This window comes from Lepisosteus oculatus, chromosome 2, assembly GCF_040954835.1.
Source record: "Lepisosteus oculatus isolate fLepOcu1 chromosome 2, fLepOcu1.hap2, whole genome shotgun sequence".
Classification (NCBI taxonomy): Eukaryota; Metazoa; Chordata; class Actinopteri; order Semionotiformes; family Lepisosteidae; genus Lepisosteus; species Lepisosteus oculatus.
In genome coordinates this window covers 56,523,440-56,537,749 of record NC_090697.1, presented here as the reverse complement: position 1 = coordinate 56,537,749, position 14,310 = coordinate 56,523,440, and the positions used below count along the sequence as shown (strand labels likewise).

General features: G+C 37.6%; 1 protein-coding gene across 2 annotated transcripts in view; it reads left to right on the top strand.

Annotated features, from left to right (window-relative positions):
* clic5a (chloride intracellular channel 5a) overlaps positions 1–14,310 on the top strand; it is a 45,390-nt gene that overhangs the window by 14,462 nt on the left and 16,618 nt on the right. Inside the window, exon 1 of one of the 2 annotated variants that reach the window (XM_015345993.2) lies at positions 8,550–8,918. The exons of the other annotated variant lie outside the window; for it this stretch is intronic. Within the exon in view, the coding sequence (XP_015201479.1) occupies positions 8,856–8,918 (63 nt within the window). The 5' untranslated portion in view covers positions 8,550–8,855. Of the gene's footprint in view, positions 1–8,549; positions 8,919–14,310 lie in introns of those variants that run through there. 2 annotated transcript variants of the gene reach the window in all.

Genomic DNA, 14,310 nt, shown 5'->3' with positions numbered 1-14,310 from the left:
AAAACCCTGGTTTCTTTAAAGAAATAGTTGGGTGAGATTCTTGGACCAATTAGCTACTACCTTCCAAACATGTTAAAAGAGCCAAATGGCTTCCTCTCATTTGGCTTTCTATAATGAATTTCCAGAGCTTGCAACAATAAAGGTCTTCTAAGGATTTGTAATCTTTCTTAAGATCTTTGTAGCGAACGTTCTTTCGGGACCCTATGCAGATGACACAATCCGGGGATGAGTAAGGAAAACACGGGGAAAAAGCATGCAGGAGTCGGGAATGAGAAATGGGAAATCCAAGAGGAAGGCAAAAAGTCCAAAGCCAGGCCGTCCATCTGAGACGAGGACAAAGAGGATTAAAAACCGGAAGCGGGATCCGGTGGAGGGTCGGGAGGAATAAGGGGGAAAGGGACCAGACGCTCAGATCCTGGAACTCGCTTGGTACGGGAACCAATGCAGAGCCCAGGACAGAGTGGGCGTCTGGCTTTTAAGGTGGGCTGGAAGGAGGCTGGAACAGGGGGCAGGTGCACAAAATCAAGTCTGAAGTGAAAGAGCCGTAGCGCCCTTAAGGGGGAGGGACTACAATAGTGACAATCTTATTGCAAGGGTCACAGAACATTGGAGCCTGTTCTGGAAGTTCACAACATAAGTTGGTACTGACTGCAAGATTGATAGCATGACTGCTAGCCCATCACAGGGCCACAGAGAAAGTACAGTGCCCCTATATGCAGTACTACATATAGTATATCTCTGGAAGGTGACACCCACACGATATGACATGACCCAAGCTGGATCCTGAAACACCTGGATCATCACGTTAGCCTGCACTAGGGCAAGCGCCTTGACCAGAGTCTCTCTCAGGAAGTCCCCTGTTCATTTACTGTTTTGTAGTTCATTAAAACGCAAAATCACACCCAATCTAATTCTAAAGTTCATTTCCAAGGGTACCCCTTTACAGTCTGGATGTACCACAATAATTTTTCCAGACCTTTTCATGTATATTTGTTGGGGTTGATTTGCAGTTTGAGCAAATATATTCAAGTTGCCTTAAATGAACCACAAGGCAGGATTCAGCAGGACTTCCCACACATTTTTATGTTAGTTCAAAAATGAAACAATATAAAATTAAATGAACAACAAGTTTTTTTCATGGTTTATTTCTGTGGATGCGAACTGATATTTATTATCATAAGTCAATGTATTTTTCCCTGTTAATAAAGGAGAATTGTGCAGCATATCTTTATTCCATTCAGTAGTGCGGCCAAATCTTAATTAATACAATGCAGAGACAAACCACCAAAAAAGATGAAAGGAGCCTGTAACACTGATGCAGAATTCCTCAGTTACAGAAGCCGAAGATGACACATAAATGAGAATACAGTTAGTTTTTCCAAATTGAACAAGGAGAGATTAGGTTTGGGACTCAATGCTCCAGATAATAGTGCTGGTTTGAAGGCAAAGAAGGTGGGGGGGGGGAATGAGGTCCTCAAAAGTTGGAAGCAAAATCCTTAATTGTTGATCATTGTGAGTGTTATTAGTGTAGACTGGGTTTGTATCTGATGTAAAACCTCCAGTATACCTTCTGTGCAGAACTAAGCATGGTTATTGCAATTCCCTGATGTGCAGAGAAGAACACTGAGCTATTTGAAGGAAAGTTGGCACTTCGAGGAGTGGTGTAGGAACAGTGATAAGTTACTCACTGTTGATTGTCAAAGAGTAGTGGGTCAGAAGAGATGGTGGTCTGAGATGAGTGTAAATGGTAGTTGAAATAGGTAAATTTAAAAGACTATTTGCAGATACTGATGAAAAGTTTCTGGTGCAATGCTCTCAAGTATTAGCTACAAATTGACCCAACATCCAGAGAAGAGACACTGTACTGTTTCTTCTGAAAAGGTGTTGAGCTGGAATAGAGGTCCTAGATTTCTGAAATGGGGAAGTCTGAGAACTTGATTAACACAATACATAAAGTAGTTCACATTAATGGGTTAAGACAAAATACCAAAATACTCATAAACATTTGTAAAGTATCTGATTCTTTGATGTTGTTATTTCTCGTGAAGTAATCTTAACAGAAAACAACTACCTCCAGGGCTCCAGGGGTTTGTTCTTCAAGGGTACTGCTTGGCGCACTGTAGTGTTGGTGGCCAGGGCAATTAAGGTACTGTATATGGGTACTCTATAGAAACAGTCTGAGTGATAATGCTTACAAAGCGAAAGTAATTACAGGTCATCACAGAAGCTACACACAAGTACTTACTTACTGACAATGCTATGCAGAAAAAATTAAAAGGTTTTCTCCTGGCTTTTTTGCTGGGGGTGTGTCTGATGATTGCTCTTAAAAACATACTTTTTTTTTCAATTCTTCAAAACTGAAAAATAGAGCATTTGAATTTTGCAAATGTAGGAAATTATCATAAGAGAATACATATGATATTCACATGCAAGCACCTTTCATTAGATTACCTCTTTTCAAAATGATTAATATAAGTTTAAATCATTTGCGATTCAAGTCCTTGTTAGAAACTGGGCCGTAAACATGAATCTTATTTGATTATGTAGAAAACATGCATAAGCCTCATTTTCAGTTACTCTTTGCACAGTAACTGCAAGGTAATTTAGCAATATTTTTTGTAAAAAACATGAATGTGAAACTTATAGTTGGGAATTTGTGTTGCCTATTAAAAAATAGGTAACAGGAGCAGCTGCATTGACACTTCATAATTAAAAGATTTAAACTTTGTTTTTTAATGAACAAGCCAAGTAAAAAACGTTATTGCTTGCAGTAATTACTTATTTTGCCACTAGAGGACCCTGTTCCCCATGTCTTGAAAGAGAGAAAGTATAAAATTGAATGTACTGTAGGAAGGGAACGTTAATGTTCAGGTCATCAGAGCTGAGCAACACCTGCATTATTAATAGTGGATATGTGCTGAATGGCTGGTTATTGTGAGTGGATGTTGGTATAAAACCAAGGCTTGCCTTTTTTAGGCTCCACATTTCACGGAAACATTTTTCTTTCCTAATGCTTTTCAGGATGGAATTAACTTCTTGTTTCAATAATGTATTTCTTTTTAACAAGCATCTTTTTTTTTACTCTCCCCTTATGTATTTACTGTAACATTTTTTGTAGTATACGTGTTGTTCTCAAATTGTACACAAATGGATATTATCATTAAGGGAATTATGACAAAAGTTATCATAGAAATTCAGGGGAAGGTTAGATACTCATCTCTCTCAGTATGCTCGCATACATATGTAAGTCTTCCTGTAGCACATGTCTCTCATATCCCTCCTTCCACCCCATCTGTACCCCTGCAGCAACTCGCTGGCTCAATCATCTTAGTACTCTCAACCGTGCAGGCTATGCCAAAAGTACACTTTACTGTACATATCTCATCTATCTTACATCGATTAGGATCTAACTGAACTACTGACAAAGCCAGTTTGCTTGAGACAGCCCACATTACAAAGAACTGTAAAGAACTGTAAAGCATATTACAGTTTATTAAAGGCTTCACTCTACTTCTGAGAATGGTATACCTTTACTAACACAAATGACAGGAATGTGTGCAGTGTCCACCCAGGTATTAAGCAAATACGTGTATTGCATTTGTTTTGTAAGCTGAAAATGTGTACATAAAGCTACTTTACTTATCATCTGTTTAGCGTTAAACATTGTTTGTAACTATAGCAACTGAAATGCTTCTTAGGACAGGAGGACTCAGCAAGGCTGGGGACAGTAGCACGAGTTTACAGCAGTAGTGATATCTCGTATACTGAACTACATTTTCTGGTACAGGAGGGTAAAAGTGATGGCTCTGTAGCCAGCTCTGCTTACCACTAAGATGTCCTGTGACATGTAATTCAAAGGCTGCCGACACTCGAATTAGATCCAGCGTGGGTTGTCTGAAAAGCTCTGATGTAGGTTAGTAAGCAGCCGCTGTCTTTCGTACTGTTGGTGGTTGTACTGCACTGTGCTATTTGTCAAGAGTGAGCATCATTAGAACATTGAACCTCTGAAAAGTTTCCTGTGTTATACTTTGTGAAAAAGAAGAGTAAGGCACAGCAAAATCACAGTACTGGAAATATACACCAGGTACTGTAACCATGATACACATCTGTGAAACTCCATGGCAAACCAAGATTAAATACATGCATAAACCCCAGAAAAAAATGCAAAGACTGCACAACTTATTTAGAAATATAGCCTGGTAAACATGCTTTAGGGTGTGGAGTTTTTTTTTATTTGAAGTTCCTGTTAATCTTTGAAATACACAATAGTTTGTGCAAATACAAGTATGGATTTTAGACTCTCGATTCTGGTACGTCAACTATTTGTCTCACAGCACCGGTTTCTTCTTAGATACCATTGTGCATTCATACGAAAGTGATGGCAATCTTGGGAGTAATCAAGTTTTTTGACCTTGTATTATTTTCCCATGAAGGTGGACTCAATATAATTGTTATAGATTGAAACTGAACTAAGGTCTATGTCCCTCTGAGAGATAGCTGCAATTAAGGGGAGCTGGCTAGGTGTACAGGGGCAAAGTCTCTGTATCCCAGCTTCTGATTGGGTGCAACACAAGTGCTGGCGGAGCTAAAAATAGAGATTGTATATAAGTCCTGAGCAACCATGAGGCTTCTGGAATGGCACAGGGCTGGGGGCCAGTGTGGAGTCTTGATAGTTCAGCAACTCAGTGCATTTGATAAACAGAATGTTCTGGAAGCCTGATGTGTCCTCTGGTGCCAAATAAAACATCTATTAAACTTTTTTTCAGATGTGATCACTCAAAAGCATTGACACTGTTGCTGAAAACATAGGGAATGAAAAACATGTGTTTTTAGTAACTGTAATAATTAAATATAATACATATTTATCTCCAAGATATGAGTAATTTGAACTTTCTTATTGTTTTGAGAGAAAAGGAACAACACTGACAAAGATTGTAATATGTCAATGGTTGGTTAAGTGATATTTCTTGAATTGAGTAATCTTATAATTTGAACAAAGTAAATACATCATAAGTTGCTCAACAGGCATCCTTACCCAGCGAGACAATATTTAGGCAAAAACACATGAAGTAAATAGAAAAATAAATAATTTCAAAATGATATTTTGATTAAAATGAAAGTGTGGCAGGCACACTTTAAAACGGACAATGGCTGTGTAGAGCAGGGTTAAAACAATGTTCATCGAGTGGCAAACACTGTGTGAGAAAGTGCTGATTTAGTAAAGAAGGAATGTCATTAACAGACATTATCGTTTCAGTTGTTCATGTTTACAAAGGAAGTACTGTACAGTGCTGTGTATGCTATTGATTGCTTTTCCTGGAGAAAGTGTTTGGTTATAGCTTTGCAACTTTTGTCTTCTGTGACATGTCCTGTTTTATAATGAAACATGGTTTCATGAAATCTAAATGGGCAGATTTTGACATGAAACAGCAGCATTGACAAAGTAACTTTTTATTTACCTAATGGAATAATAATTGAAAATTAAAAAAAAGTATTCTTTAAATCAGTGGTCCTAATGGTTTTCATTCCAGCACACCTTAATTAGATAATTGAAGTCTTGCTTGATCTAAGAAGCCGCTTCATTGGAATTACTGCATTTTGTTTCTAGTCACAAGTTTGGAATTTGTTTTCACTTACAAAATACAATGGTTGAAGAATCCAACAAGAGCTACAGTAGAAACAAACAGATCAAATTAATCTCATCTAATCATCACAATGAAGGGTTTGATTCTGCAACTGGCAGGTTGACTGGAACAAAAATCAACAGGTGTTTGGGTCATTGGGCCCAGGATTGGGAACCACCTCTTTAAAGCAACTCAGTGTCATTATGAAGTTATATTTGTAATCTCTCATGAAAATGTTTCATTAATAACTGAATAAAGGCTGAAATATCCACTCAAATTGCTTCTGTTTTTTTTAATATTAAACTGGTAATTATAGTTGGAAATACACTATTAAGTTATTTCTGTAGAAGTAAAGCTTTAATAACCAGGGAGCTCATAAAATCAAACAGCTGTGATAAAACAAATGCCAATTTTGTGTCATCAATTATTCACAGAGTGAATGCCAGAATTTTCCAGAACTGTTTGTGGATGCTCATTAATAATGAATATTTCTCATTCCTTCACATGATGTTTTAGAGCAATGTGCTCTAAATTACAAAATACATTAAGAAATGTATAATTTATTATTCTCACATTCATCTTTTGAATGCAATAAGATGCCTTTTCAACAACTCATGTGTAGAAAGAGCAGGACTTCTATTATTTAAGTATTCAGACAGTAAGCTAAGGGGACAATATTTAACTATGTTCTTTTTTATGATATTGGATCAAAGTTATAGGTGCACATTAATTCATCTGATTATGAGGTTAGTTCAAGGATGTAGCCTTGTAGTTCAGGATCATTTGACAGTACAATTAGGTTAGACAGTTGTTTTTATATTACTGTGACAGTACTTCTGTGAATTAGTGCTTGTTTTACAATGCAGCTGGTTTTACATTTGTGAAATTGTTAACTGCTGTTTTGCTTTGGGTGCTTTGAAAATTAAATGCTTAAGGCATTAAAGGTGTTATTGTGGCCACAGGTCAGTGGATACTTTTTAGGAATTTTGACTTAGGCAATATAGGGTACAAGATAAACTACCAGGAATCATGCTTTTGTTTATGGTGATCTATATTTACCTTTTTCTATTTAACGTCTGTGCAGGTTTTTACCAGTTTTTGGAGTTAAGCCAGAATCAGAGATCAGGACACAGTTAACAGGTCCAAATTGAGTTTTACTGCCATTCGGTGACAGGATGAGCCCTCCTGTTCTTGTAAATGATGTCAGTGTCAGTGTCAGTGCAGGGCAGAGAATTCTGGAGGATCTAAATTTAGACTGGACTGGCTGGAATGTCCTAACCCCCTCCTAGCTCACTGGTGCTCTATCTGTCTTTATTTAAGGAGCTGTTTATATTGATGATTTTTTTTTATTTCTCTTGCACACTTCTTACATATTATAATTGCACGGATGGCCATATTTTATTCTTGCTTAGTTTACAAGTGATATAACTGTATCCTGCACAAAAATTAAGTGTTAGAACTTATATACTTGAGTGTAGCATATTGTTTTTGACTGGTTTGACTTGAACATGAAGTACCGATGGAGATGATAGAGAATGTTTTACTGGACTTACACCACAAAAACACTAGAAGGCTGAAGTGTTTGGTTGAAATGTGGAGTTCTACACCATTAGTCTGACAGAACCCTTAAATGTTTCTGTGATCAAAGCCTTATTTGCTTGGGTGTTTATTGATTTACTGTTTTCAAATTAAAGCACTTCAAATGCAGCTGCTGTTTTTGGACTTGGTCATAGCCAAATGTGTAGCAGTGATCAACTAAATGTATGCTTTTCAGTAACAGTTGTCTGTTACAGTAATTATGGTGTAAATTCATAAGAGCTTGTAACAAAGTACAGTTATTTTTAGGTCCTGGGCTAGGAAGACTGGATTTTTTTTGAAGACTTAAAAAAACATCTATTTGATCATTAATGACCCATATTATTCAAGACCTTCCATATCCCTTACTGGCAGTGCCTTTCATTTTCTGTTTTCTAAAATTATATTCCCCTGTTAACTTTGATCAAAAGACCCTTTTACAGCTTCAGTAGAACAACGCTGTCTTTTATCTTCCATTAAAAATTACTTCACCTGTCATTATGTAAGATCAGAGCAGTGGTTATTGATCTGACATTAAATAGGGTCTTTACAGTATTAAGTTAGTGAACCAGTGTTATTCACATGTAGCACAGAGTTAGAAGCTTATTTAAAAAAACAATATGTACAGTATGTCTCACACATATAAAACAATAGGCTAGTATAGGATAGTAATGTTTATGTTACTAACATACAGTAAAGGAATGGCTTTACTATACAGTAAAAGTATGGCTTTGTTTACCATAGTAATTCTAAACAATGCTGATTTTACTATGCAGAATTGTACATTGTGCATTTACTTTGCTTTGCAATGCTTAGAAATATAAAAATGTAGTTCACAACAGTTTAATTGTTGTTTACAACACTTTACTCAGTGTCTATCACGATAAACCCTAGTAGAGTCTTGTGAAATAAATGCTATCCTATAAAACTACAAAAAAAAATTCCAGAGAACCTTTACCATGCAAAACCCTCAGCATCTGTTTTCTGTTGTTTTTTTTTATGTGAAGCTTCACTGTCACATGGTGAGCTGAGGGGAAACTACTTATTCATGAACGCAGACTTGTGAACAGAACTTTGCATACTCTTTGAAAAATCGTAGGCTATGTAAATAAGCATCCGATTCAATTTGACATGCAAATCATCCCATTTATTGTACTGTATGTCCAATTGCTATGACAAAGGAGGGAACCTACCTTTTGCCCACCATTGTCAGTGACTTACATTAGATTGAATGGCTACTGTGAGACTGGAAAGTGAAGAAGTTTTCTAGCCTGATGCTTGAGGGGAATGGCTCCTCCCTCTGTTTCAGCCTGCTCTCCACCTACAGTAGCTTCCCTCCCAGCTATTTTTGGCTTCATTCTGACAGCAAGGGTTGTTAGTGCTGACAGCTGTGCACAAGGTAAAAACAAAACAACACTACACAGACACTTGTTGCACTTTGCTGAACTTTTATGCCAGGATTTGTTTTTGATCACCTTTTTCTATGTAAAATAGATCAAGATACACTGAATCGCACTGGAAAACCTGAGAGAAAGCACACAGGTGCCATCCACAATAGCAGGTGGCCAACATTAAGAGAATGTGAATGCTAAATCTTCTGTGTTGATTTACTGACAACGCTTAAGGGATACCTTTTTTTTCAAAAGAGTTACAACAATGACAGATTCCACATCTTCCAATGGAGAAGAGAAGGACCCTGATATTGAGCTGTTTGTCAAGGTAAGACAGATAGTGTTTACTAGAGTGCCATCAGAGTTACAGTTACAGAGTTACACCACTGACTACTGTAACTCAGAAAGGTAAATTGCAAGCACTGCGTTTAAAGCTTTTTAAGCAATTTAATGGGTGGAAATAATATAATATAAATATGCTATCGCAAGAAGTTAATTTGCTGACTTTTTTTTCAATTCGCCTTTGTAACCCAATATATGTGCTAGAATTACTGAAGCATGTTCACCAGCAGCTAGTGTTGATGTTTTACACTGCCTATTCTTTAAGGCTTAAGAAGGCTTTAAGGTATGTGTGTCTCTTAATACCCATTAAGACTGGGTGGGCTTCTTCACCTTTTCATTATTCGTAGTTTGCTTTAGAAGCAAAAGTAAATTTGAAATTGCCAGCACTTTAAAAGGTAACCATAAGGACATACAAGCTATGCTTTACTGTTTATTTGCATTATGACAGTCTTCTTCTTATATAAACTGTGATAGCAGTCTGAGGGGATTAAAATTTTATTGACACACCTTCACACTATTTTTAAAACAGTGGTTACCCTTTCTTCACAGAAACAAACACTGTGATATGCTTATTTCAGAAAAATAAATGGCTGTTGTATGACACTTGCCTGCATCTCTCTAAGGAGCTGACTAAAGTACCTCTAGCAGGATCTGAGAGGTGTGCTCACAACCGAAGACTTTAGACTCTCAGATAAAGCCAAAGTCCTCCTCTCCTTTGGCTGTTGGTTACATTATTCATTGTTTCCTACATTAACTCAGTGACATGTCCTTGCAGGAAATTTCTATGATATTATTAATATGCATTTAAGAGAAGAAGGGGTTGGAATCTTTGTAACACAAAGATCAAAAACTGGTGATTTAAGACAGTCAAAATGGGGTTTATTTTTAATGGGAAAGAGAAACATTTCCATTACTTTTAAATTTTATTTAAAACTTTTCAAAAAGTTTTGAACTGTAATGCTTTTGGCATTTTGCACTATGCTGACAGAAGTGAACGCTCTGCAGTTTATCATTGTTGGCTCAACTGGATTAGAATGGTGGAGTGTACAAAGTCCATGAAATGGGATGAGAGTTGGTACTGAAATACAGTATATGGTACGGGGATGTTCAGGAACACCACCAGTATCAATGTGGCAGGGAAGAAAGAGTCAGGATTGACCAGGATGTTGTCACATTTGTGGGTAGTCAATTCCTGACACTTTAATGGGACATTTCTCACCGAAGAAAGGGCCTGCACTATGGGTTCCCATAGTGTCTTGCTTTCCAAAATAGAACAGACAGAAATGAGATAAGATAAGATCACTTTAGTAGCCATATACAATTTCTTGCATTAGGAATTTTGTCTTTTTGCATACCCCGGCTTGCTCTCATACAACACACAGTCAGGGAGAGAGAAAATTGGGGTCAGAGTGCAGGGTCAGCAATTTATATGGTGTCCCTGGAGCAGTTGGGGTTAAGGGCCTTACTCAGGGGACCAAAGGAGTAGGATTTCTCTGCTGGCCATAGAATACGAACCAGCAACCTTCTAGCCAAAGGGGCAGATCCTTAGCCACAGTGCCACCACTCTGCTCCAACCTTTGTCTTTATGCTGGGAAAACTTTATCAAGCTCTTATTAGTATTAAATGATCTTTTTGTGTTGGGTAGAGGATCTGAGGTGTAATTTGCATCTTCTGGTTGTGAGTGACTAGAAATAGAATTTACAAAGGTTAACTGATTTCTTTGATGTAAGGAAGTTGAAAAAACATGCAAAGAAGGGTGTTGTTACTGACTACAATGTAGTCCTTGATTCAGAACAGTCCTTCTTTTCAAATTGCACAAATAGCACTGTGTTCCAGCATTTAAAAAAAAAAACTATTTTCTCCAAAATACAAAATGCAGGTATTGTAATGTAATTATATGTTTTTGTATAAATTTGTAGTGGTGGCAATTTGTAGGGGTGGCATAGATGCAGTGCTGGGGACCTGGGTTTAATTAATAGTGTGTTATATGTGTGGATTTTCATGTTCTTTCAGTTTTTGCATGGGTTTCCTCTGGGTGCTCTGGTTTCCTCCCACAGTGCAAGGACGTACTGTACTGGTAGGTCAATTTCCTACTGGGAGAAATTGGCCCTAGTGTGAGTGTGTGTGTTTGTATCTATATGTATATGTATCTATGTGTACCTTGCAATGTACTGGTGGTACAATCTGTGTGTATCCCACTTTGCAACCATTGCTTGCTGGGTTAGGCCCTGGCTCCCCCATTACCCTGAACTGGGTAAAGAGATAAGCAGATGGATGGATGATAGTAAAAGTTGTGAATGGGTGAATGGATAACTGGAAACAAATATCCTCCAATAACGCACTGACAGCGAAGCATACACCAAAAAGGAAAGCTAGTGGTATTTTGTCATGGAAAATCTGTGCACAGGTTTCCCTCGCAAATCAAAATTACACATCCCAAATTAGTTTGATGACATTTTTTGGGAATGGTAAACGTCATCACCTTTAGTCCTAAAATACATCTCTGGCCTTTTGGTGTTATGGTCAAGAGCAGCAATATGGCACTTGATCTGAACAAGCAACTGAACAAGAAGGAACAATCCTTCTGTTAGTCACTGTTTCCCTTTGAGAGTACACTAGGATATAACATTATCTAATAATGTTTTCCTTCCTTTACCCTCAAAACATTTATGCAGGAATTTAGATTTATCATTGAGATGTTTCCTACAAAATTACTTAGTAATACATAATACCATAGTAAACCATAGTAAACAGTATCGTGCACTCTAAAACTGTGGTCTTTAACCAGATAACTGACATGTTCTTAAAGCTGTATTAGTTTTATAGCATAGTGTTTCCAGAGCTTATACATCCATAGATAAAACATTTAGAAGAAAACAGCAGATTGTGATGACAGGGTGTCTTTTAGTGCTTTCATGCAGTGTTTTGTCCCTGAGACCTATGTAATGGAGTCCTATGTTCTATGAAACATTTCAGTGAAATATAGTTTTTCATTATACAATGACATTTACAACTGTAACCTAGAGAACCTGTAGTCTGATTTTTGTAATTGAGTTGTGCAAGAATGGTAATTTGGTGTATAACATACTGTATAACCTAACAGCTTTGTTCAAGCACTGCCTCTGTAGTTCAGTATGGTACTGGTAATAAGCTTGTGTGTCAGATTAAATAAAAATGAACTGTATTCTTTAAAGGAACAGGTAACGGGTTTATTACATGCTAAAAAGAAAAGAAATGAAGCACAACGTTTTGACTGTGGAGCCTTCTTCAGGTGTGTCACCCATTACCTGTTCGTTTTGCAGCCTACGCATGCTGATGCAGCTACTTCCTTGAACTACTGTATTCTTCAGATACAGTACTGGAAGTGAAAAATCTCTAAGGAGAATTACCATATCATGTAAGTCAAATAAAACAGGAAACAACCAACTAAAACACTGACTAAATACATTGTCTGGAAAGCCTATTATATCTGCTTAGAGTTAATGAGTTAATGCTTTAATTGTCATGAATTTGGACCCTTTTACCTTTAAAGCAATCTATTAGAATTATAAATTATAAAAATTCAGAGGGACACATTTTCCTTGCCTAAGCCAGATAAATGATATTGGGGTTTTGTTTAGGTTGTTTTTAAAGTTTGTTTCTAGATTAGTGATTTAAAGAGCTTTACTCTTATTCAATAAGGCACTCTAACATACATTAAGAAGAGCAATAAAAACATAATTAACTTTGCTAAATAATAACTTTCAAAAGCAACTCTGAGCTTAATTATGCTTGGCCAAAACTCTTCATTTATAAATTGCCAACATGCAGGACTTGTGTCAAATGAAATAATGGAAAGTATAGATAGCAGCAGACCTAAAAACAGCTCAGAGTCACAGTAGAAAGTTAGTTTCAGTGAAAGGGAATCCTGAATTAATTACACAGACTGACATGAAGGCCATATCCCTTTACCAGTATCAGGGACAGACTTGTCCTTAAGGTGTTGAAGACTTAGAAAAGAAACAGCTGCGTAAATCTCTTTGAAATCCTTCATATAGGATACCTTGGCTAATGTTAACTATAATGTGCAGAATTTACACCTTTAACTGGCATAATCTGTGGACTTATTGTCCATGACATTTGCTGATTCTGAGAAGAATAGAAATCAGGAAAACAACAAGAGTCAGCATTTTGTAGGGTGCTATCACAGAATGTTCAGAAACACACACTAAAAAATGGATCGATTCTCTTTCCTCTGTTGGATTTTCTGTATAACATTGGTGTAAGCCTTTTGGATAGGTTGACATTGTGAAAGTGAATCTGTTTTTTGAGTATTATAGTTAAATATTAAACTTTCACTACTGTGTAGTTCATGACAATTATTCAATACTGCACTTTTATACTTAACGTTTCCACCATATGTGCATAACAAATGCCATGCAAATTCTTGTCTATGTAGTTGTTGTTTGGAACAACAAGGCCTGAATCAATCACTGCTGTAGAAAACAGGATAATGTCTTTCTTAAATGTCAGGGTTTTTAAAAATTAGTTTGTCATTTCTATTGGAAGCATTAACATTATTATCTATCAGTATCTTGGAATGTCAACATTTTGCATCAGAGGTGCAAACAATATGCCAAAATATTCTGGGAGAGCGGATTCTAGAAAATAGATGCTTGATTTCCCCAGTGCTGATGGAGTGGTATCTGTCTTTTGTCTGGCAACCAGTGATGATATATGGTTTCAGCAAGGAGAGAATTAATCCCAATCATCCTTCACTCTGACTAATGAAGTCTGAACTGCATAGTGCATGGTTCTAGGACAATGATTTCCTGAAGTTCATCTTTGATGAGCTGTGAAAGGAGTTTTATTGCGAGGGAATTGCTAGTGTGAATGACAAATTCACAATGAACATGGACATGGAACCTGGTTCAAGGGGAGAAGCAGGGGTTAACAAAGTAGCGAAAAGTAGCACCCAAATCCCACGGGGAACCCAAGTGGCCGATTGGGTTGGCTGACTCGGCAGCCTCTGGGATGTGAAAACATGACCACCCCTAACTCACAGAGAGTCGGTAGAGAGGTGCTGCCTCGTGACTGGGAGCTAGGCCCTCAGGGGTAGGGAAGGAGGAGGAAGACTCCCCAGACTCCCTGAGAGTCGCTTTGAGAGGTGCTGCCTCATGACTAGGCTAGGCCCTCAGGGGATAGAAAGGAGGAGATAGTCCCTTGACTCGCTGAGAGTCGCATGGGAGGCGCTGCCTCATGACTGGGAACGAATCCCTCAAGGGGGAAGAGAAAGAACCCCTGACTGGAGAAATCACTTTTGGGAGGCGCTGCTCGAGGGGTTGAGAATGACGAGAAAGCTGCTCGAGAAGGAAGTGAAAGACATTCCCTGACCCGAT